The sequence below is a fragment of the Anastrepha obliqua genome, chromosome 4 (genome assembly GCF_027943255.1).
Source record: "Anastrepha obliqua isolate idAnaObli1 chromosome 4, idAnaObli1_1.0, whole genome shotgun sequence".
NCBI classification, from domain to species: Eukaryota; Metazoa; Arthropoda; class Insecta; order Diptera; family Tephritidae; genus Anastrepha; species Anastrepha obliqua.
Genome location: NC_072895.1, coordinates 125,280,046 through 125,305,664, shown reverse-complemented (window position 1 = coordinate 125,305,664; position 25,619 = coordinate 125,280,046). Strand labels below are relative to the sequence as shown.

General features: G+C 36.8%; 1 protein-coding gene across 14 annotated transcripts in view; it reads left to right on the top strand.

Moving 5' to 3' along the window:
- The first annotated feature begins 373 nt into the window (after positions 1-373).
- Positions 374-25,619, top strand: part of LOC129246400 (EH domain-binding protein 1) — an 88,078-nt gene continuing 62,832 nt past the window's right edge. For 2 of the 14 annotated variants that reach the window (XM_054885204.1, XM_054885192.1), the window contains exons 1-2: positions 384-630; positions 5,993-6,468. In XM_054885204.1, the coding sequence (XP_054741179.1) occupies positions 6,365-6,468 (104 nt within the window). In that variant the 5' untranslated portion in view covers positions 384-630; positions 5,993-6,364. The other 12 variants (XM_054885195.1, XM_054885193.1, XM_054885205.1 and 9 more) reach the window with 12 other exon arrangements.

Below are 25,619 nucleotides of genomic sequence, written 5' to 3'. Positions count from 1 at the left end.
AAGCTTTCTTTCACATGAACTAGTCTGTGATACCGTATCCAGAGAACCAGAGAACGTAAAACAGGTACCTGCCGTATCTTATAATTATTATATTCAACACTGAAAGTGTCTGTCAATTAATTTGGCACATACACTTGCTTATCGATATATTGTCACCAGTTTTCATGAAGTATGATATCAAACATTTCTACTAAAATCAATATTAAAATTCAAAGTGATATAAGTGTTTTATAAAAAATGTGAGTTTTTATAATTTAGAAAAATATAGCTTCAAAATGAGTTTTTATAAAAAATGTTCAGAAACTTATCGATTTCTAGTCAATCGTTTTCTTGGCTGTTGTCATCGTTAACTGAGTTCTGACATTTGTAGCAGTAACTAGCTGTGCTCAGTATATTTTGAGCAACGCGTTAAAACGGTTTGGTAAATTTTATAAGAACACAACGAATCATCTGAAACGACGGTGAATAAATTTGCTAAAGTGTTTTGCGTTTGGCTGCTTGGGTACGTTTGTATGTGCGCGCGTACGGTGACGCCAACGTCGGTGCTTCAGAGCCCATCGTCGCTCTCTGGTTGAAAACAGCTCTACCTCATCTAGTGCGCTCGCTTCCACTTATATAATATACTAGAGGGTGTGTGCAATTTAGCTTCGTGCATCTCTATTTTTGGTGTTGTGTTCATTGTGCAAAGTGTTTGTAGCAAAAAATTCGTCAAATAAAAAGTAAAAATCCAAAATTGTGAATTTCTTCAAACAACATATATTTTTACAATATTTACAGTAAAATTAAATTTGCATTGTACAACAGAGTGTTGGTGTGCTAACTGAGCGCAGTGTTTTGTGAGCAATAGGAATTTGTGAATTTGTCTGATTAGAATACAAATGACAAAGATTCTGGACGAGAACTAGGGATGTCCAACTGATGCGACTAATGCTAATTGTTAATTTATAATGAACTTAGCATGCCACTGATGGTATTTAACTTTGACAAAGTGATGTCATGGTTGGTTGTCTAGCTGGCGGAGCCACTAACCCGCGCATGCAGAACTCGATTCGTCATCATTTGGGTGGTAGGAATATTGACTCTTAGAAGCGTTTGCTTTGTTGCTCTGTGTGTATTTTCTAAAAACGTCTGTCTGCAAAAATCTAGTGTAACAATGAAGCAAAAGACAAAATGTCATAATGGAATAGTATTTGCGAAATCTGAATTAAAATAAACGTACGCAAGAAGAAAAATCAAGTGCAAAGAAGAATGAAAAAGTGACTTAAAGGTCGCTAAAACAAGAGCGACTGTAAAAACAATTCTATAATAAAGAAGAAATAAAAACAACTTCGCCAGACAACAAAGCACTCGCACACGAGAAAAACAAAAATAAGAGGAGGTGACGATTTTGAGGTATTAGCCGAGAATGATAGAATTTCTTATATTCGGTACACCGTGGGTATAAGTGGAATGAACCGAGGCGCAGGCAATTTATTTTGGTGGGGGTTCGCAGATTCGGGCACCCCATTCGTAAAACAGCGTCAGCTGCTGCTGCATGTACATATGTTCGTCCAATTGTCTTTTAAAGGGTGTTCAAATTGGGCTGTGCTGCTGACGTAACCTCTAAATATAGAACGCGATATATTCCTTAAAAATTTTGAGTGAGTTAATTCTCGTTCGTATTATTCCATTCACAGAGTGTACATAACTGCCCTCATAGGAAATAATGAATTTTTTTTTTGCACATGCAAAAGTATAAAAATAAGTCATTTTGCTCACCGCTCAAAAATTATTAAAAAAATAAGACATTTATAATATTGCTTTTTTGATTCACAAAATACATGAATGTGAATACCATTAGGAGTGAAACTCCACATTTTCTGTGCACATGGTAATATATTTTAAGTATAGTTTCTACAAAACAATTGATAATAACTTAAATATAACTCAAGCAACGGCACTTGATATCGCGACTCAATTTGCTCTGATCAATTTTTCCATGTGGTCGACAAAGTAGCTAATTACTATTATTACCAAATTAAGCCTTTTTAAATTTGAGTGAATGAACCCAAAATTTGCTTTGAAATATAATGGGAGATTGCTTCTACAAGCGAAGTAAATGTTTATATCGAAATCTCATTTGTAAAAAAACTGATTACTTTCATCGCAACTAGGAAATATGATATATCCGCACTGGACACCCTGTACAATACTGACGAGAAATTCCTGTGTAGCAGCTGAAAATGCTCAAAATTATGCAGGAGGAGCCAGAATTTTTGAACAGCGATTTAAGGTCTGTTTTTTCCGTCAGTAAATGCCTTATCAAAACAAAATAACAATTCAGAAAACTAATGCGCCTGATTTTCCACAAAATCTAAAAGTACTCAGACCACTTCCTGCTAATGTAATACCAGCGTCCTACGTGTTCCAATTAAATATATAAGTATGCATACCTCTAAACGTAGATATTATCGCGCGCGAGCTTATAGTCGTTTTTTCTTTTGCATTTTCCCATCTCATTGTCTGTTTGTCCACCTGTGCCACCTGTTCTGTTTAGCTGCACCATTAAACTAACTACCCACAGAATACCCATTGCCACTGGGCAGCTTGTCAATTGGACTGTCATTATCCGTTGTCTGAATACCTGTTCGATGCAGGTCCGTGTGTTTGTGAATAATAAAAGCAAGAGCAAAGAGCGGGGAAAGAAGAATACGTAGAGATTTACGCACATACATCCCAGTGCATACGCACATATAGGGTGTAAATACATGCATACATAGATAGTATACATACATATATAGTGGAGGGAAAAGAGTTATTAATCACAAGCAGCAGTATTATTTCATATAACAACCAATAAGTCTACGAATTAAAATTAAATGAAAACTAAATGTCGTCAATCAGTCTTTGTTCAGATGGCAACGAAGTAGTATAAGCAATGGTTGGGTTGATTTGTTCGTTCATGACCAACCCAACCTCAGCTATTGCTGACCTCTGTTGTAAATAAAACACTGTCACACCCCCTGTTATGTCAGCGAATCAGCTGATTGGTGATCGTCCCATTAACTGGCCTGACTCAGTTCACGATTCAATCTCGTATTAGGGCAATAGCATTCACAAAAGTTTCTTTGAAACTGATCTTGGCTGTGGCAAATTACCTTTGGGGATCAAAGTATTAGCGATGAAAATATTTTTTTGGCATGAGCAAACTAAAGTTTAACTGTTTGCCTAGATAAATTGCGGCCTCTACCGAACCCAGCCATTGTAGAGGTCTGCTGTTGTTGTTGAAACAACAGAAAATATTCTCCATTAAGTTTTAGTGAATGCTGCTCAAATAACCATTCTTAGTCGAATATAAAACGGGGCGTTCCGGTAACGTATATCTGACTGTTGTGACAATAGTTAGAGGACGGTCCTGAGCATGGCTGGACTTCTCGAATGATTTTCACCCACAACACAACTGTGTAGAAGGCTTTGAAAACTCTTGACTTCTCACTATCGACAAATATGAAGCGGTAATCTGCGCGTAGGTTGAATGTGCGCCACCGTCCTAAATCTGCAACAATCTTATCCACCATATGAACGAAAAAGGACGAACTTTAATCCAATATTCATGCATATGTTACAGCAATTCTGCCTTTAAGAAAGACAAAGTCATTGGGGCTCAGTTGCCATAAATATATGAAAGGCACATAATTTCGTTTTGCTTTTCTTCTCTTCTTCGTTTGAAGTAAAAGTCACAACATCAAGAATAAACTTTTTATTTATACATTTAGCTGATTAGCATTATCATTCATTAATCTAGGGTTACTTCGTAGCATAGCTTTCTTAAACTTGTTTTTAAACACTCATAGTTCACATCCCTTCCATGCAGGACTTGATATTTAACTTCGAGGGAATGTAACCTGAGATTCCGGGTGAGTTCCCTAACGGTCTTATTTATTTGAGCTTGATAGGTCATAAGGCCCTTTTCATTTGCCATTACATGTCTGCATCTCTCAAAGGATTTACTAAATGGCAAACAAAGGCGTGAATTCTTGCATAATTACAGGTGAGAAGGAAATTAAGTGGAAGTCATTTAAACAGTTAATTTTAGTCGTTTAAATTTTGTAAGGAATGTAGGTTGTAAAATTTTTTTTTTATAATTTTTTAAATTTATATTTGTCTGCCTATTTCTCGGAAAATAGGGTATTTTCCTAACATGTACTAAAATATTTCATTTGAAGCATTTTTTACGGCTTTAAGACACTCTGGGTTGGCAAAATATTACACTATAGTGAATGAAGCTGCAAACAGGCCAGAGAACCACAGCTAGACATGCAACGGGATGCTTCATTCGTTTACGTTGTGAGCTGTGTATACTTTTAGTTAAGAAGCATAGAGGATGGCGTTATCCTTGAGCTATAGCCATCACTACCAGAGCATCAGCTTTGATCACATGAATACCGGAATCTGAGGTCGATCAACACTTTTCGCAAGCGAAAAGCTTCTGTTGACCAACGAGTCTATATTGGCATAAGTAAATTCCGGTTAACATCCTACCTGACCATAATTTACCTAGATATATCCCACCCGGCTGTGAAGGAACCCCGTCTAACTAACTAACTAACCATATCCATCACGCGAATCAGCCAATTGAATACCCCTTTCCCTTAGTCTGCTGTTTGTTAATTGGACGAATATAGCTGATTTATGCAAACGAGTTTGCATTTAATGATCTAAGAATCCATAAAAAAAAACAAAATCACGCAAAATATTTGGCGATTGCGAGAACATCATTGTTTACCTTTTGTAATCATTTCCATATAATCTTCAATACAAATGCATATAAATACATACAGCGAGATCGCTTTTAAAAATAGCGCATGATATTGGAAAAAATACAACATTGGATTATCAATGCCTCAAAGCTTACATACATACAGTGAGCCTAAATAATTCTAAATATTCTATTGCAGTTGCGTTGTTGTTAAATTGTGTTGTTTACCTAATTCCACATTAGACCATATAAGTATGTACCTATGTATGTCGAGTGTGAATTGCCTCATTCGCAATCATAACAAAAACTACTGAAGAAAATGCGCGCATGCAATGCTATATCAAAATGTGGGTATACATTTGAATACAATGTATGTATGTATATACATATATTTCTGATTGGCTGTCAGTCACATCGGATCGTCTATAAATAAGTCAATAATGATTAATCCGAACGGAAGAATTGTAAACAAAGCAACGTAGCGTTTGCATGTATGAGCCAAATTGCAAAAGCGAGTAAAAGGTGAAAGAAGTAATGTGTTAATCCTTGCATGCGAACTCATTTCTAAGTATGTATGAATGAGTATTATAAAAATCATAAAAACAACAATAAGTGGTGTGACTAGATGCAGAACCAGCAGCAGCTGTTAACTCGAAGTTATATAAACTAATCTGCCACCAGGGGTATTACTGAAATTTAGCAGCAAATTCTTAAATTTATATGAAGGGGAAAGAAGGTTGGACAGAACGAAACGAAATTTCGTAAAGCAGAATGAGTTTCTCTAAAGTTTCCACAAATACCACCGGCTTTATGTTTGCATGTGTGCATGGACAGACGTCTTCAGATTATATGTATGTATGCGCATATGTGCGAGCATGTGCACCGGATCACTATTGCCAAAACACAACATGAGGTAAAACCCACAAAGATAAGAGAAAAGACAGAGGCGGAGACCGGCGCTGTGCTTCAAAGCGAACATTAGACTACTAACATGTGTATGGATGTACATATGTATTTGAAAAATGATTTTGTAAATGTTTTTTTTTTTTTTATTCTGTCTCCTGAACGCAGCCGAGCGTATCTCTAATTGCGTGGCTGTGTGTATGTTATTGTAATGCCAAAGCTGGCAGTTAATTAACTGGCGACTTGAGCATAGATATGCGTATCTTCTTAACCCTTTCATTAAGAGTTAGTCAAAACAGTAAAGCAACACAAAAAAAAAACAGAAAAACAATATTAATTTTCTTATAATAGTTTTGCGGAAAACAGGCTAAGAATCTGAAATTACCAACGCTTTAATGAGTGAAAAGGTGAACAAAAGTCACAGTCGGTGTTCGGAAAAAAGGAAAATAAATAAGTAAAAAACATCGAGCAAACCAACCGACATTACCCACATTGTTACAAACGCATAAGAAAAGTGAATAAATAATAATAAAGTGGTCACCGAAAAGCAGAAAGGCAGACACCGAGCCGGTCAAGTGTCAAATTCTTCCCACACTCAACCAAACTCAACTCAGCGCCTTTGTTTCGGTGCTGATATTTGGGTTCTCTTTTGTTGCACCTGAACAACCGATAACTGGTGCCCTGCAGCACTTGCAGACAACCTCCGCGGCAGCTGCCAGCGTCATGGGCAGCGTTTGGAAGCGTCTGCAGCGCGTCAATAAACGTGCCGCAAAATTTCAATTTACCTCATCGTATCATGAGCTGCGACTGGAGACCACCGCCAAATGGTAAGTTAATCACTTATTAAAAATGTTTTTATAGAAAAAATAATGGTACGCATATAGAATTTATTTTTTTAAAAATTACTTTATTTCAAATTTACTTTTGAATTTTGAATTAGAATACAAAATATTTATTTATAAAAATAGGGTTGTTTAAGTGAAGAATGGAGCTAGAAAACATTATGACAGTTAAGTGTGCTTAAGGCAATCGCATTCTAACATGTGTATATACATATGTATATGAAGTCTAGATAGCGGATATTGACGCGCAAGTGCCTTATTCTTCTTGCTTAAACTAACCTGACAGTTTTGCACGGTTTAAAATATATAGAGCTCTAACTAAAAGTTAGCTCGTTCAGAGCTGTTCTATTTGCTTATTTTTTTGGCATATCTTACTTTATTAATGTGGCGGTCGCTGTAGCCGAGTGCGCTTTTGTGTGACTAACATTCGGTTGCATCGGACTCGAAAATTGTGAAAAATCTATTCTGAATTGAAAGTTGAAAATTTTGATGTGTGTTTTTTGGAATTTGTTAAATTTTTGTGAATTTATACTTAAGTTTTATACTTTCATAGAAACATGAAAAAAATAAAATAACTAAATAAAAAAAATAAATAAAATGATAAAAACCTAGAAATTCGTCGCGGTATCATTGTTTTGAATGTATAATATCTTACTTTTTTATATACATACATATACATAGCTTCATATTTTGTAAATTATCTACTTTTCGGACCCGGGCAGTTAAGCATTAAGGTCCTATAATACTTAATTTCACATTTTATGGCAATTTTTGAAATTGAAGCTTGCTGATTACCAACCCCATTTTCGGAATTATTTTATGATTAATTTATTTGAGCACATTCTTCATATACTATACATATGTATATACATATAAGTACTATATAATTGGCACGCACAGTGTTTGTGCTCCCTCCTCCTCCTATTTATAGTGTGAGTCTTGATATTTCTCTACAAATGGAGGGAGATACAGTTTTACGCCGCCTCCGAGCGGCAAATGATTTTTTATGAGGGGCATTTTCATGGCAGAAATACACTCGGAAGTTTGCCATTTCCTGCCACTATTGTCATTAACAGAGGTTTGAACACGGGCACTACTAAGGGGTAGTCACACTCTAACTCGTTCGGCTACGTCGGCCATTTTCATGTATACATACATACAGATAAAAATGTGTATTCATACATATACAGGGTTGGCCATATTAAACTGACCCATTGAGTAACCCTATAACTTTTTACTGTAATTTGAAATCTAAGGTTTACGTCAACAAGCCAAAGACACTAGGCGCACTTAAGGCCAATATCCGACGGGAAATAGCCGCCATATCGGCCGCGACGCTGGCCAAAACTATGGAAAACGCCGAAAAACGGGCACATTACGCTATACGAGCTAAGGGCGACCACTTGCGCGATATCATATTCAAAAAGTGATGTAAACGAATCTCCTTAAACTAAATTAAATGTTTTTCACAATGAAACACAAAAAAATGTTTCTTTTTCCATATTTTTTTAATAATCACATGGGTCAGTTTAAGATGGCCAACCCTGTACATATCCAAATACGTGCTAAGGGCGACCACTTGCGCGATATCATATTCAAAAAGTGATGTAAACGAATCTCCTTGAACTAAATTAAATGTTTTTCACAATGAAACACAAAAAAATGTTTCTTTTTCCATATTTTTTTAATAATCACATGGGTCAGTTTAATATGGCCAACCCTGTATATGTACATATGCCATTTTTCATATTTTCTTATATTTGAACTTTTAATCACATTTTGTGCTGGTGACTTTAAAATTCCTTTTTTCTTTATTTCTCTTTATCAATACGAAATTTCCTGTTTATTTGGTCGCTGTTTTTTTGTTCTTTTCCAGTTGCGCACAAAGCAATACACATTGCATTTAACGTTTTTAAACGTGATTTTGGGAAATGTTAAAATCGTAGAAAACCCATTTAAAGAATTTCTGATTTTCTTCCCATTGACTGCCAGTGCAGAGGTGTACCGTTATCACGATGATGATGAAAATGTGCGAAATCGGTTAATAACAAAGCACACATAACCTATAACGGTAACTTTCTAAATTAAACAAATTTATGTATATATGAGTAAATATAAATATACATAGGCTTGGTAAATATAGAAGGAAGAAGATTTTTTTAAAAATATTGGAAAGTGGACGGGATTCGCTATCTAATTAGGCATCAACATTTGTGCGTTATTGTGATCAATTAATTTAAGCGCAAGAGTTACCGCATGACTTACAGATTATGGCCCCTATTATGAGCAACATTCGATCTTCGACTGTAGTCGAAAGTGCTGATCGAACGAATTGTCATTTGGTATTATGGTGCTCATTCGCTGAAGAATAGGACTATTGTGAATTTCGATCGCTCGACGCATTTACAATAGATAATTTTTTCTCAGCTGATACAGCAAATCAAAATAAAAGAAAAAGCGGTTGTATTGAAATTATTTGTTAACAACATTTTAACTTTTAAAAAGTTTTAAAGTATTTTTCGTGAAAATGAGTACAACGGATCATACAATGAAAATAACTTATATAAATGCGAAAAATCCAGGAGCTACTCATGATTCTATGGCTTTCAAGATGTCGCCATTGAAAGCGCATTTAGAGGAGCAACATCTCAATGGCCGTCGCAATACTTGGCTCCCCGGTATGTAATAAACACCAATTGAAATTCCGTTTTTAATAATTTTTGTCTGTCTCAGATGATGCTGGATACGCTCTAAAACCATACTTAATGACGGCGTTCAGAAACCCTGAGGTAGGGTCTCCACAAAGAACATACAACAAACAACATGCTAAAGCGAGAAGTATCATTGAGAGAACAATTGGAGTCTTGAAAAACCGATTTAGAGGTTTGTTGCAGGCAAGAGCTCTCCACTATTCTCCAAAAAAAGTAACAAAAATTATTAATGTGTGTGCAGCTTTGCACAACATTTGTCTGCTTTACAATATTCAACTTCCGGCTGAAGAGTTATCCGATGAGACCCTCAACGATGATGCTGGAAATATTGAAGTGGAGTCAAATAACGGAGAAGCAGAAAACATAAGAAATGAAATTCTTAGAATATTATGGAAAAAACTAAAAAGTATTAAATAAAAACCTTTATGCCATAGTTTCTTTTTTATTTTTGTTTATTTTTAATCCATTTTGCTGCCGTTCTAACTGGTGGTCCCAATCAATTCAGCTCCGTTGTAAACTCCTCCCATTTTTTGCTGCTTGAACGTTTGTGTAAATCCCTTTTGCGAATTACGGATTCTCTTCCATTAATGCAATCAGCCTTTCTAATTGCTGTTTGGTACTCATGACTTCCGACCTGCATAAAATTAACAAAATTAGTATATGTTTATTATTTGGTTACTATAAAACAATAAATAATCGCAGAAAACAAACATTTTAACTCATTTTCCCACAATACGCTACACAATCGGAAGCAAAATTGCATTCGACTCTAAATTCGGTAAACAACGAAAATTTCGATAGAGTTGCACCGCTCATAATACCAAATTGACATTCGATTTTCGATCTTCGACAACCAGCGAATATCGAAGATCGAATCGAACTCATAATAGGGGCCTATGTTTGTTTGACCCAGGCATTTGTTAAGCGTCGGGATATCAAAAGGTTCAACTACAGAAAAGAAAACCATCAGCTAATATATCAAAATATAATTTCTGACAAAAGAAATCGATCATGTGAGCTGTTTTATTACATAGTATATATTTCCAACTATTTTTGAATGGATTCTAATTTATTTATGTAAATGTGGTATTGCGGGTTTTAGACAATCGGTATTGTTCTTACTAAAGGTTTAAAAAGTGTTTTAGAGATATATGGATCATTGATTTCTTCTAATCACCGTTTTATAAATGCAAGAGCATTTTTCACTTTATTAACCATGACATTAATGTGAAGATTAAAACTAACACCTCGTTATCATCATCGTTTCCTTTATCTCCCTTTGGAGCATAGGTCCTCAAAATTAACACCTTAGTCTATAAAATTTGATACTTGCTCTATACTACAGTATTTTATAAGAAGCTGTCCAGTCTTGATTAACTTGAAGCGAAGCTACTTGTACTAAAAGTATCAGGTATATTTTTAGCTGCATGAGAACTCTCGATGTCGATAATTATGGTTTGACAGTTTGCAGACTGTGTTGACATTTTTGTTCGGTAATGCTTGGCAAGTCATCATGAATCATTTAACTCCAGAACAGCGCTTCCAAATGGGGGAAACTTGCTAAAAAAAATCAGTCTGTTCACTGACGGCATCATCGGCCCTTATTTCTTTCGGAATGAGGAAGAAGGTTCCGTTACGGTGAATGGCGAGCGCTATGGTGACTGAATTTTTGCTTCCAATCGACGACATTTGGTGCCAACAAGACGGTGCAGTTTGCCATACACCGCATTTAACAATCGATTTATTGCAATATTCAGGCCACCATTGTCGCCATACGGCCAGATTTATTGGAAAAAGTAGTCAAAAATTGGACCATGTAACTCATAGCCGCGGTGGATATACATATGCCAGATATAATATTCAAAAAATTAATGTCATGAAATTATCTACCAGATTATAATAAAAAAATTCAAAAATTCAGATTATAATATATATTCAATTCTCAAGCCATTGGAAAAAAACACGAGATGTGCGTCAACAATAAATACATACTGTTCCAAGAACCGTTACTTGCTTTCATGCCCTGTGCAGCTTTCCCTTTTTCATAACTTCCTTGTATTTTCCTTCGCCATACGCTTGCTTATACGCTCACTCGAAAGTAATTTTACCAAAAATTATGTCAACAATTTACGAATAGTATTCACCCATAGCCGAAATCAAATTTATGTCAAATATCCATTTTAATTTGAAGCTTACAGTTTATGGTCACTAATTTGCGACATTTTTGACCATCAATAAAAGCTTTAGGTCACTAAATAGCTTACACTATTCTACTAACACGCATATAGTGTCTGCACGTATACATACAAGCACACTCTTGTACCCAATGCGTACACTTCTTTTGTATACCCTGCATTCAAACGCATCAGTTCTGAACCGCCTTACTATCCGTTTTCTTTGCAGCTGAAGTAGTTCGGGTTCTATGTATTTCTTCCCAATGCTAGGCTACTAATAGACTCAACATAGCGATGATCTATGTAAAGTCAATTGCCACTTATACATCAACATTATACCAGTTGATGCTTAGTTCACATTGGCCGAAAAGTAGCAGATGATGGAGTTCATCAACATTTATAGTTGCCTAATCACCATTGGGTGCGTTTGAAACATTCTTATATACAGTAATAGAAAAATATTGCTCTTGCACGCACCTCTAATTTGCCATTCCCCCACTGGTACAATTCTAGACACTTTCGAACTAGTATGACTTGTTCCAACAAATACCAGTTCGTGAAATGGAAAGCCTGCTGAGTAGTTTGGCTTTTCACCACAGTTAATAACAAACGCATGTATGTATGTATATGTGTTTGTGTGTATACTTAAGTAGGTATGTACTTTGTACTGTGATTATTCAAACACTTAACGAATATTGCAATTGATTGCCACATAATATTCTCGCCACAAACCGCATAGAAAATTTGAGGAACTCATTTATTTATGTATCCGCTGCGCTTAAAAAACGGTGTTAATATACATATATCACAAGTATTAGCATAAAAATCGAGTCACTTTGGCAGACAGGCAGATAGTACGAATGTGTGGAACGACTTGTTACCGATTTGGTTTCTGAAAGGTGGAAAGAACGGAAGTGGTTGAGTATGTAAATTTTTTGAATGTTCGCGAGTAAAAAAAAATCAAATAAAAAATAATAAAAATTAGCATACAATTTTTTGTGCTAAAAAATTTAAGCAATTGCACTGAAAAAATCGTGCAAGGCGTAGAAAATTAAATTGTTATAAAGAAAATGCGGAAATTGATATTTTTTATTCAATATTTCAATATTATATTATAATGTAATATTATATTATATTAATTTTTTTGCATTCGTTTAAAAATTATTCGAAAATCTTGGATTTGAGGAATTTTAAAAAAATCTAAAAATACACGATATAGGTATGAAACTCTTGGCAAGTGTGTCAACATAAAGATCACTTGGCCTTGGCGTCACATTTGTTTACTTATGGAGGTAAATAACATACATATGTACGTACATCGGCAGCACATAAACAGCTATTGAAACCACAATGATTTGCTAACTGTAAATATGATATCTTTAACTACTTGGTTAAAACTTTTTTAAAGACAATAATTTATAGATTTTATACTATATACTTAAATATGTAGTATGTGGAAATATATTTACTCGCGAAATTGCAAAAAACTTAGTTGTTGTACATGCAGAGAAAAATTTGGTTTCTTGAACGTTGAAGTTTGTAGTGTTTCAAATTTAAGATTGATTATAAAGATTTGTCCAAAGTATTATTTTTGGTTGAACTGCAAAAGTTGAGTAAATGTCACTTGTTCGCCTTCATTCTATCTTTAAAAAATATTTTAAAGTTGAGCTAACTCTTTATTGCAAAAAAATAGTTTACATTTTTGCGGCAAAAGGCTCCTTATGTGATAACGCACATTTCACGATAAGGCGCGCCTACTCAAGGGCTAATATAAATGATTAGGGCGACTTTAAAATTATGCACTACTCACTAAAAGGTATCGACACGCTCTTTGAACATCAACGTTGTTTTTAGCCTTAGTTGCATCTTGTAGGCGCTATAGTTAACCGAGAGTACCGATATAAACTCGAAAGAATTCAAAAAGATAAAACTGGTAGTGCACCACGTCCCCACGTCCCCACGAGAATTTCAGTTGGTATTGCTGTTGCTCGGATGGCGCTGGAGCAGGAAGCTCAATGGTATACTTCAGTGCAGGGTCATTGTTCTTCTTCTTCTTCTTAATTGGCGCGATAACCGCTTACGCGGTTTTTGCCGAGATTAACAAAGCGCGCCAGTCGTTTCTTTCTCGTGCTAACCGGCGCCAAGTGAAGCCAAGTCCTTCTCCACCTGATCTTTCCAACGCAGAGGAGGCCGCCCTCTTCCTCTGCTACCACCAGCTGGTACCGCATCGAATACTTTCAAAGCCGGAGCGTTTGTATCCATTCGGACGACATGACCCAGCCAACGAAGCCGCTGGATCTTTATTCGCTGCGCTATGTCTATGTCGTCGTAAAGCTCATTCAGCTCATCGTTCCATCGATCGCTTCATCGGATGTTGTCATCGTCCAAACTTCTGCGCCATACGTTAGGACGGGCATGATGAGAGTCTTGTAGAGTGTTAGTTTTGTTCGACGAGAGAGGACTTTACTGATCAATTGCCTACTTAGTCCAAAGTAGCACTGCGTTGGATTTCAAGGCTGACATTGTTATCGGTGTTAATGCTGGTTCCTAAATACGCGAAGTCTTTTACAACCTCAAAAATATAGCTGTCAACAGTGACGTGGGTGCCGATACGCGAGTGCGCCGACTGTTTGTTTGAAGACAGGAGGTACTTCGTTTTGTCCTCGTTCACCACCAAACCCATTCGCTTTGCCTCTTTATCCAGCTTGGAGAAGGCAGAACTAACAGCGCGGTTGTTAAGGCCGATGATATCGATATCATCGGCATACGCCAACAATTGTACGCTCTTATAAAATATTGTGCCTGAGCGATTAAGTTCTGCGGCTCGTACGATGCTCTCCAACATCAGGTTAAAGAAGTCACACGACAGCGAGTCACCCTGTCTGAAACCTCGTTTGGTATCAAACGGCTCGGAGAGGTCCCTCCCAATTCTGACGGCGCTGCTGGTGTTGAGCCACGTCATCTTACATAGCCGTATTAGTTTTACGGGGATACCAAATTCAGACATAGCGGCATACAGGTAACTCCTTTCCGTACTGTCGAATGCAGCTTTGAAGTCGACGAAAAGATGGTGTGTGTCGATTCTCCTTTCATGGGTCTTATCCAAGATTTGGCGTATTGTGAATATTTGGTCGATGGTAGACTTTCTAGGTCTGAAGCCACACTGATAAGGTCCAATCAGTTGGTTGACGGTGGGCTTCAGCCTTTCACACAATACGCTCGCTAGAACCTTATAGGCGATATTTAGAAGACTAATCCCGCGGTAATTGGCACAAATTGCAGGATCGCCCTTCTTATGGATTGGGCGGAGCACACTTAAATTCCAATCGGCAGGCATGCTTTCATCCGACCATATTCTGCATAGGAGCTGATACATGACAGTCCGTCGGCGCCCGCGGCTTTGTTGTTCTTTAGCCGTGATATTGCTATTCTCACCTCGTCATGGTCGGGTAACGGAACGACAATTCCGTCGTCAACGATTGGGGTATCGGAATCTTCACATTCTCTATGACATGCGCAGCTGTCACCGTTTAGCAGGTTCGAGAAGTGTTCCCTCCATAATTTAAGATTGCTCTGTACGTCAGTCACCAGATCGCCGTCTTTGTTCTTACAGGACAACGCCCCGGTCTTAAAACCTTCTGTAAGCCGCCGAACTTTCTGGTAAAATTTTCGGGCGTTGTTCCTATTGGCCAGCATCTCAAGCTCCTCGCACTCACGTATTTCGGCCTCTCGTTTCTTCTGTCGGATAATACGTCTCTCTTCCTTTTTCAGCTCTCTGTAGCGATCCCACATGGCTCGCGTTGCGCCCGATCGCAACGTGGCTCTATAGGCGGCATCCTTTCTTTCTGCGGCAGCATGACATTCCTCGTCGTACCAATTGTTTTTTCGGGCTCGCCGGAATCCGATTTCTTCGGCGGCGGTACGTAGGGAACGAGAAATGTTGCTCCATTGCTCGTGCATGCCGGTTTGTTGGGCAGTGCTCTCCGAGAGCAGGAGTGAGAGTCGAGTGGCGAATCTTCTGGCTGTCTGTTGTGATTGCAGCTTTTCGATGTCGAATATTCTTTGCGCAGGTAGATGTACGTTTTTTGCTGCACAGAGGCGGGTGCGCAGCTTGGCTGTAACAAGGTAATGATCAGAGTCGATGTTGGGTTCTCGGATCGTGCGTTCATCTAATACACTAGAAGCGTGTCTTCCATCTATCACAACATGATCGATCTGGTTTCGCGTTTTTCGATCAGGAGACAGCCAGGTAGCTTGGTGTATCTTTTTATGCTGGAATCTGGTGCTGCAGACTACCATGTTTCGAGCCCCGGCGAAGTCGATTAGCCTCTGTCCGTTACCGGATGTTTCGTTGTGCAGGCTGAATTTTCCGACTGTGGGACCAAAAATTCCCTCCTTGCCCACCCTGGCGTTGAAGTCGCCAAGCACGATTTTTATGTCGTGGCGGGGGCAGCGCTCATAGGACCGTTCCAAGCGCTCTTAGAAGGAATCTTTGGTCGCATCGTCCTTCTCTTCCGTCGGGGCGTGGGCGCAAATTAGCGAGATGTTAATAAATTGCGTTTTGATGCGGATTATTGCGAGACGCTCGTCCACCGGAGTGAACGACAGTACTTGGCGACGAAGTCTCTCTCCCACAACAAATCCGACACCGAATTTGCACTCCTTTACATGGCAGCTGTAGTAGACGTCGCAAGGTTCTATGGTTTTCTTACCTTGCCCCGTCTATTGCATCTCTTGGATGGCAGTAATGTCAGCCTTTACTCTCAGGAGGACATCAACCAGCCGGGCAGAGGCACCGGACATTCCAGGTGCATGCCCTCAAATCATATTCCTTATTTCGTTTGCAGGGGTCGTCATCAGTAAAGGTAGTTCTCATCTGAGGCTTGTTAATTCTTTTCATTGGGGGGGATTTTTAAGTGGCGGGTCCCAAACCCAGCACACAACCAGCTATCCTGGAATGCTTCGCCTTCTCACGTTAGCTCACTCCCGAACAGGTGTTCGGAAGCTACCCAGAGGATACGTGGGCTAATCCCGGCCGTTGTGAGCTGCTTGAACCATATGTAGAAGAATCGTCCTGGCCACTCCCAAGTGAATGGCGATCAGTAACTTTCCCCACTTGCGTGGACTTCTACACATGGAACCATCCTCCAAGGGGTCATTGTTGCGTCACAGAAAAGAATAAGACCTTTTTTAATCTTATAGTTATCGATTAAATTCAACGACTACACACCATTACAACAGCAAATCCGATTTCTCTGCGTGTAACCGCTCTACATTAGCTATGCGCCGCGGTCAATAGTCGGGCAGACGTTCGAGTGTGGCGGCCCCATTACGAGTTCATATGTGAGAACGTTACTATGTGCAGATGGGCGTGTGTGCGTGGAACTGTTAAAATTCGCATATGTTGTGTGTCTATTTGTATGTCTGTCAGCTTACCGTTCCAAATCATTTGTATATTCACTCGTTTTTATTTGGTTTTGTTTTTCGCCGTTTCTTCCATGCACCTCTAATTACCTTTTCTATTCATTTTAGTACGTTCTTTCTGCTTCAATTATTTGCCCACCATTACAGTTCTGTTCAGCTTCGACTCTAAGCTAGACTTACCTTTGTTGCTGTGCCGCACTTCAAAAGGGTAGCACAACTCGAACTAAACAAAAAGGTGTGAATGTACGTACATACATACATATTTAGGTACATCTAAGCGTACATCTGAATGTGTGATTGCATGCTCTTAGTAGATGTCTAGGCGTTAGAGCGGTTGGACCAACAATGCACAGTGAGTAGTTTTTGTTTTAACTCTGCGAAAGATTTTTTTTCAGTTTTGATTTGTAGTTTGATTGCCACACATCATAAAGCGCACATAGTCATATAATTTATACGTAATAATGCATACATACAAAAATACATATAATGCTGAACCAGTGTTTTGACTGATCTGACTCAATAATGAATGGGCATTCATTGCCTGTATTCACCAATCATAAATTTTCCGCACTATTTGTGATTTATTGTATTATTGTTGTTGCCTTTGGGGCAAAAAAAAACAGTTCCCTAGGTGGTATTCTATTGATAATTTTTACACATACGTAAGTACATATATATTATAGTATATAAATATATATTATATACATACATATATGTGTACCTGTTTCTGTTGGTTGAAGTTATTGAAGGGCAAATGCGTGTTTAAATGCTTCTGTGATTTTCCTTGTTTTTTGCAAATTAAATTTATTTTTAACACACTTTTATTAGGTCGGGTTGTACGTATGTATGTATGTATGTAACGGAATCTTTGAGCTTAATTTTCACTGGCTTCTAAAAATCTGATCGACTTGAAATTTTGCACACGTATCAATGACCGATGACAATGCAATAATTTGATAAAAGTTTTCCATTATCCTTATTAGGATTGCCAGGATTAATATTTTCTTTTTTTTACTGTGGGCAAAAAGTAAGGTGAATTTGGTTGCAAAATGAAAAATCTTTATTTGTTCTTGTAAATCAGTTTCTCAGGCTCCCTCCACGAAATAAGTTCTTCATCCCGATTACTTCTTTATCACGGCCGATAACTGCATAGCTTTAGACTCACAGTCGATAAGAAAGGAATTAAATGTATCACGAATATATCGAATCATTAATTCACTGACTGCAATGATAACAATAATTTTCATTCATAATAAAAAATAGTTTAAAAAAATAACTAAAAAACTCGCTTTTTGCTAATCGAACTAAAAAATAGAAAATAAAAAATAGTTTAACCCTTTTAATACTAACGGGACACATATGTGCCAATGAGTGTTTTCGTTTTACTAAATGCCAAATATTTCTTTGCATCGCTGTGTATTTTCTTCCCATTAGTTTTTTACGAGATATACCATCAATTATGCTCCGTATGACCCGTTATTGTATTTTTCTCTACACATGTTTTGCAGTCGTAGTTAAATGGTAGCACGTGCTAGGTCAGTAAGTGGAAAAACGACAATTATAGATCTACTGAGTGTTCATTACGGGTGGGACAATGTTTTCCCAGGACATTTTCTCAATTCCTAGAAATAATTTCTTTATTTATACAAGAGGACATGCTATTTAGATCACTAGTAATAACTTTTCATGGTTAAATATTTTTTCCCCTTAAAAAAAATCCGTATTGAAAGGGTAAAGGTATTAAAAGTTTTCCATTATCCTTATTAGGATTGCCAGGATTAATATTTTCTTATTTTTTACTGTGGGCAAAAAGTAATGTGAATTTGGTTGTAAAATGAAAAATCTTTATTTATTCTTGTAAATTAGTTTTTCAGGCTCCCTCTACGAAATAAGTTCTTCATCCCGATTACTTCTTTATCACGGCCGATAACTGCATAGCTTTAGACTCACAGTCGATAAGAAAGGAATTAAATGTAACACGAATATATCGAATCATTAATTCACTGACTGCAATGATAACAATAATTTTCATTCATAATAAAAAATAGTTTAAAAAATAACTAAAAAACACGCTTTTATTGCTAATCGAACTAAAAAGTAGAAAATAAATTTTAATGACAAAGGGACCTATAATGAAGTGATAGCAAATCGAACGATCAGTCGAAGTCAACTACCTCAGAACAGAATTATAACAAAAATTAAGATAGGTACAAATAGAGTAATTCAAATTAGAGTTAAAAGCGTGGGATGCTTGATATAGTAAATATTACAATCATTCTATTGGCAACTACCTATGTACAGAGGGTTATGAAAGTGAAGCAAAATGCATCCCACGCTTTTAACTCTAATTTGAATTACTCTATTTGTATTATACCTATCTTAATTTTTGTTATAATTCTGTTCTGAGGTAGTTGACTATGACTGATCGTTCGATTTGCTATTACTTCATTATAGGTCCCTTTGTCATTAAAATTTATTTTCTACTTTTTAGTTCGATTAGCAATAAAAGCGTGTTTTTTAGTTTTTTTAAACTATTTTTTTTATTAATACAAATGTAGAGATATTTCCTAGGACTAATTTCTTTATGTCTAGATAAAGTTCCAAAGAGCATAGTTATTTTGCAGATAAAGAATTGGATAAAAAATTCCGAATTCACAATCGACTAAATTCCTAGCAGATGACAATTTTGGGACAAAAATTAGAAAAGTGGTAGCGCCTAGAAGTCATCATTTGTTTTCAATTATCTGGCTGATAAAGTGGCTGATAGCGTATGGTACGGTTAAGAGGGAGGCTAAGATATTTAAACGTTTTTGGTTTTCTTAAGCTTTTTTTTTATGAATGCATAATATCATAGGCTGCCGTGGCCGAATGGGTTGGTGCGTGACTACTATTCGGAATTCAGAGAGAGAACGTCAGTTTAAATCTCGGTGAAAGATCAAAAAATTAAGAAAAGGTTTTTTCTAATATAATAGCGGTCGCCCCTCGGCAAGCAATGGAAAACCTCTGAGTGTATTTCTGCCATGAAAAAGCTCCTCATAAAAAATATCTGCCGTTCGGAGTCGGCTTGAAACTGTAGGTCCTTCCATTTGTGGAACAACATCAAGACGCACACCACAAATAGGAGGAGGAGCTCGGCCAAACACCCAGAACGGGTGTACGCGCCAATTATACACTTGTGTTCATACAATTAGGCCACTACATAGAGCATGTGAATTTAACAAAAACACAACATATATAAACCAAGCTTTTGCATAACGGTAATAAAATTAAGAACTGTTACCTATTACGAAAATAAGGAGACAAACAAAAACAAAAGTTAACAATGCATTATGGTAAAGTTCAGAATAGTATCAAAATACGTAAAGCCACGTGTGCTCACAGAATTAAGCCAGTGCAGGTTAAGTAAAGAAGATAATAATTTATTATAAAAGTAAAGCACAAAGTAATTACTTTTAAGTTATTTTGAACTAGTTTTCGGATAATTTAAATAATTTTTTCGTCAGTATGGGGAAAAATAAGAGTTCAACTCCTCAGGAAAGAAAAATTATATGGGAATGCTTTCAAAAGCATAAAAACGTTACAAAAGTAGCAGAGCTTCTGACTTTTTCGAGAGGAAGAGTTAAGAATGCACCCAAACATTTCAAAACAAAGAAGAGTTTTGTGAATTTGCCGCGTAAAAAGCCAAGAAAGACCACGTGTTACGATGACAGAAAAATTGTTCACATGAGTAAGGTGGATCCTTTTTTGACTTCTACTGAAATAAGGACTCGAATGGAGGAGTACCATAACGTAAAAGTTTCAGCTCAAACCATCCGGCGGCGTTTACAAGAAAATTCCTCAAATGGGCGAATGGCAAGAAGGAAACCTAACGTGTCCAAAAAAAACATTGCAAGAAGACTTAGCTTTGCGCAGCAGCACTAACAGAAAGACGCAAAATTCTGGGATCTAGTGGTATGGAGCGATGAATCCAAATTCAATGTATTTGGAAACGATGGCAGACCCTATGTAAGGCGACCCCCATTAACTGAGTTAAGTCCAAGGTATACTAAGAAGACTGTGAAACACGGGGGTCTTCTGTAATGGTGTGGGGATGTTTCAACGCATCTGGCGTAGGCCCAATTGTTAAAATAGATGGAATGACAAGTGTTATGTACAAAGATATCTTTGCGGATCATTTGGATGGCGACTATGATGATGATCTGCCGTTAGCTTGGATTTTTCAGCAAGATAACGACCCCAAGCACTGCTCCAGGGTTGTTAAGGACTGGTTTGTGGCAAAGAAAATAAATTGTTTGGAGTGGCCGGCTCAAAGCACCGACTTGAACCCCATTGAAAATTTATGGGGCATTATTAAAAGGTCAGTTTCTGCTAGAAAACCGTGTAATAAAGCAACATTGTGGGCAATGATACACGAGGAATGGGGTAAAATTACACCGGACCAATGCAAGACACTAGTCCGAACAATGAGCAGTCGCTGTAGGGAAGTTATTTTGAAAAAGGGTTTCCCAAAAAAATACTAATCTAGCTTTGGTTAGTTTTTGACACGTTAATGTCGAATTTCCTTTAAGTAAATAACTTTCTCACAGGTGGCTTAATTACATGAGCACTGAAATTTCATCATCATGAAGATATTTTTATTTTTTTTTTTTAATGCGTACTTTGTTGCATATTTGTAAGTTAAAACAATTAAATAAAACTAATTTCCTTTCTTAAAATGGTAAGTGTTGCTTTTGTTTGCCTTGTTTCAATTAATTACCATGCCACGTTGGTTTGGTCATACGAGTGGCCTAATTGTATGAGCACAACTGTATATATACATATATATATAATATCGTAGGAATTTTGGGTAAAAATTAAAGAAACGACGTTACGAGTATTTGAGCAAGTGTTGCTTGAAGTCTGGTTTCTGTACCTACTCGACTTTGAAGAATTTTTCTGAATCTTGTTACTTACAGTATTTCTTTAAGCTACCCATGGATTTATGTTTTTGTAGTAATTATTAAATTTATTAGTTATTAAATTAACAAAATTAATTTCATAATTAATAATTATTAAATATTCAATGAATAAATCATAATTTAAAAAAATATAAAAAAGCAAAAATTTTCTCAAAAATAATATTACTTCTGTTCTTTTTTTGTGCAAATTTTTCAACATGTAGCGAAATTTTGAACTTGAGCGTATTTTCAATGTCAAAGAAAACAGCAACAATTACGCGTTCTATTGTGGCAATTTTAAAAACACAAGAAGAAATCCGCAGCGAGGTATATTCGTTGGAAAAAACATTTGAAATATATTATTTTTAGGAAAATGAAACCAAAACAAAAATATAAGATAAAAGGTGAACAAGAGCAAGAAAAATAAAATACTACTGCTCTTGTATTTTTGCTTTTATTTTCTATTATGTATTTACAGTTTTTATATTGTTTTTTGTTTTTGTGTTTGCTCATGACATTATCTTAATGCAAATTTAATTGGTTTTCTGCTTTCATGGTAAGCCAATTTTTCTGTCGACATTGTAAACAAGCTCGAGCAAATCAGACAAATAAACCAACCAAGTAAAATCTAAATGCAAATTAATAGAAAAATCTAATAAGGTCCATGTCACACCCAATCTAGAATCTGCTGTTCGCTGCATGTATCAATAAATCGCTAATATTTTCGTATTTTGTTTGTTTTGCTTCCCATTTTGATTTCAATAATTCAGTTTCCATTCCGTTCTTTGCTTTGATGTTTTGTGAACATCTTCTCTTCAAGTCAAATTGATGCGCCATATAAAACTGAACTACTTTTACTCTGCTGATGTCATGCGATCCACACAACTGCATTCAACACTTGCTTGTCGAAAAACGCCTATATACACCCACAGCTCAATAAAATCCATAATTTGAACGCTACGGCTGGTCAAGGAGTTGGTGCGAATGTGCCGCTTTTTATTTACTGGCCACCTGTCGTTGTCGTTTTTCATTACTCTCGCTCTAATATGATCGCAGTCCGCTCGAAGTTTCTTTCTCACCGCGCTTAGTCTGTTCATTTATTTACTTTTATTTGCCATTTTTGCGTCAATAATAAATAATTTTATACACCTACATTGCTGTTGTACAAGTAGTGTCAATGTAATAATTTGTATGACTTTGCAACTGTGCAACAGAAGAGCTAATTAATTTTTTTCTTTAAGTTTTTTCCTTGTTTTTTTGTCACCAGAAACCTTCCTTTTGATGGACATTCTGAGGCTCATAGGCTTCTCCCTCGATTGGCAAAAGTTAGAGCCACCGTATGGAAATATGTGGGGGTAAAATGTGACGGCAAGGGGATAAGGATCGGAGAGTTGGGTTGGTTGGTTGGTTTAAGGGTGACCCCGCATCGGAGTGCCACATAGACCGCAAGTTGGGTCCGTTGTGTTGCCCTAGAGCTCATTATGTTACATGATTTCCCCACCTAACCGAGATTTTTATTGTGGATTTTGGTCAAAGATATTAATTCGTTTCGAGATTTTGATGAGAGATTCGATTTTCAGGTTCGAGAGTACTGAAAGATTGTCAATTGTTGGAGAGCCAAGAAGAGCGAGGCGACTTCTGGCTAGACCGGGACAACTGCACAGCAAATGTCTACTCGATACTTCCTCATCTTCGTCCTCGCAGTATCTGCACAGGTCGTTTTGAGGAACCCCAAGCCGACGTGCGTGAGTGCCCAACAGGCAGTGGCCGGTGATAAGAGATATTATATGCCTTAGTTAGTGTTTCGAAAGACTTATAAGGGTTTTTGTCTGTTTCAGATTGTAGGATGGCCAGGTTTGTCTGGTCGTAACGCAAGTAGTTTCCACTCGCCATCTCCGATCAGCAATGCTGTGAAATTCTCGATCAATGAGTAATTTACATGTTGAGAGCGGAATGTGGATTGTGGGTAAGTTACTAACATTTGATTGCGCAGCTCCAGCTCTTGCGAGCTCATCAGCTTTGCAGTTACCTTCGAATCCACTGTGACCCGGTATCCATATTACTTGGACAGAATTCTGAACACTTATCTCGTTAAGAGATAAGAGACAGGATCGAACCACATCTGAGTGGGTATAAGAGGAGCTGAGTGCCCGAACGGCCGCTTGACTGTCGGTAGAGTAGGTAACGCACCACTTATGTACATACTTTCCGATCTTGGAAGTAATGGAAATATTATTTTTATATAAGGTAGCAAAATGAATCAACCCATTTTGCTTTTGTGCAACTTTTAAACTAAGTAAAAAAAAAATTTTTAATTATTTTGGATGGTTTGCATCTTTATTTTGACCTTTATGCGCTTTATTCCTTGTTTGTTTGTATACTGCAGCTGTATAGTTCAAAAGTGTCAAATATGTTTCGTGGCCATTTGCAAAAATTATAAATCTTCCGATTAATTTTGAACCGCCTTGTACATACATATTTTTATTATTATTAAAGCATGACTTAGGAAATTCAATTTTTAAGTTTACGTATATTACTACTACAGTGCGTTAAACAACTATAGCACGGGAACTTTTTGACAAGTTTTGGAAATTTATTTGTTTTTCATTTAATTTCATTAGTTTCTGTTTTTTGAAAATATATTTTATACTCCTACAAAAACCATATATGTATATCAAATTTTGAAACTCTGCAAATTAAAAAACAATTCAACAAATTTTCATCGAAATTTCAAACTTTTTAATCGGAATTTTTAGGAAAATTTTGAGTGTACAGCATTATAGTCACTGAATTTTAGAATAATCAAGTAGAAGTTCGAAGTGGCTCAAAATTCGCTAAACATTTTGTTTGCCGGCGGTGTGCATTTTCTCCCTATCACGAATGCTAGACATATTTTAAAAATATTTCGGAAAAATTTAAGATTTACGCATTGATTTGAAAATACCCTCAAAATTTGATTGTTTTTAATAAGTGGGATGAGATTTTAAAAATACTTTTTCCAAGAAATAACCTCAAATAATTGAACAGCTTAAACTTAAAAGGTGTGCATAAAAATATTTAAAATTTTTATCTTCCATATAACGCATTTTTATATTTAAAAAAAAAAAAGAAAAAACTGCGCAAGACGTTTATCGGAAAAAATGATCAGAAATCATTGCGAATTCCGCGCCGCCTCACGCTTGCATTTCATTGTACCGAAAATTGAGGTTTCTATAAAATTGCGGCCGCCGTAGCCGAATGGGTTGGTGCGTGACTACCATTCGGAATTCACAGAGAGAACGTTCGAATCTCGGTGAAACACCAAAATTGCAGGCAATTGCAAACCTCCTAGTGTATTTCTGCCATGAAAAAGCTCCTCATAAAAATATCTGCCGTTCGGAGTCGGCTTGAAACTGTAGGTCTCTCCATTTGTGGAACAACATCAAGACGCACACCACAAATAGGAGGAGAAGGTCGGCCAAACACCCAGAACGGGTGTACGCGCCAATTATATATATATATGGGGCATTCTTTCTGACCGTGAGACCCCCTGCCCCCAGAATAGATTTTGACGAAAAGAGCTCTATGAGGGCTTAAAATGTAGGTAATTATGTTTACTTTCGAAAGCAAAGTGGCACTTCTTGAAATTCAAAATGGCGGATCCAATATGGCGGATTCAATATGGCGCAATTTTGCAGTTCGTACATCAGATTTATGCTATTTCGTGTTTTCTTTATTTATTTTTAAGTAAAATTGTTGCATTGGATTTAATTTTACATATTTCCAAGTTAATTATTTATTTTTATTGGTCACTGATTATTCATCACATTTTTTATCATCAGTTCATAGCATAAATCTGATGCACGAACTGCAAAATTGCGCCATATTGAATCCGCCATATTGGATCCGCC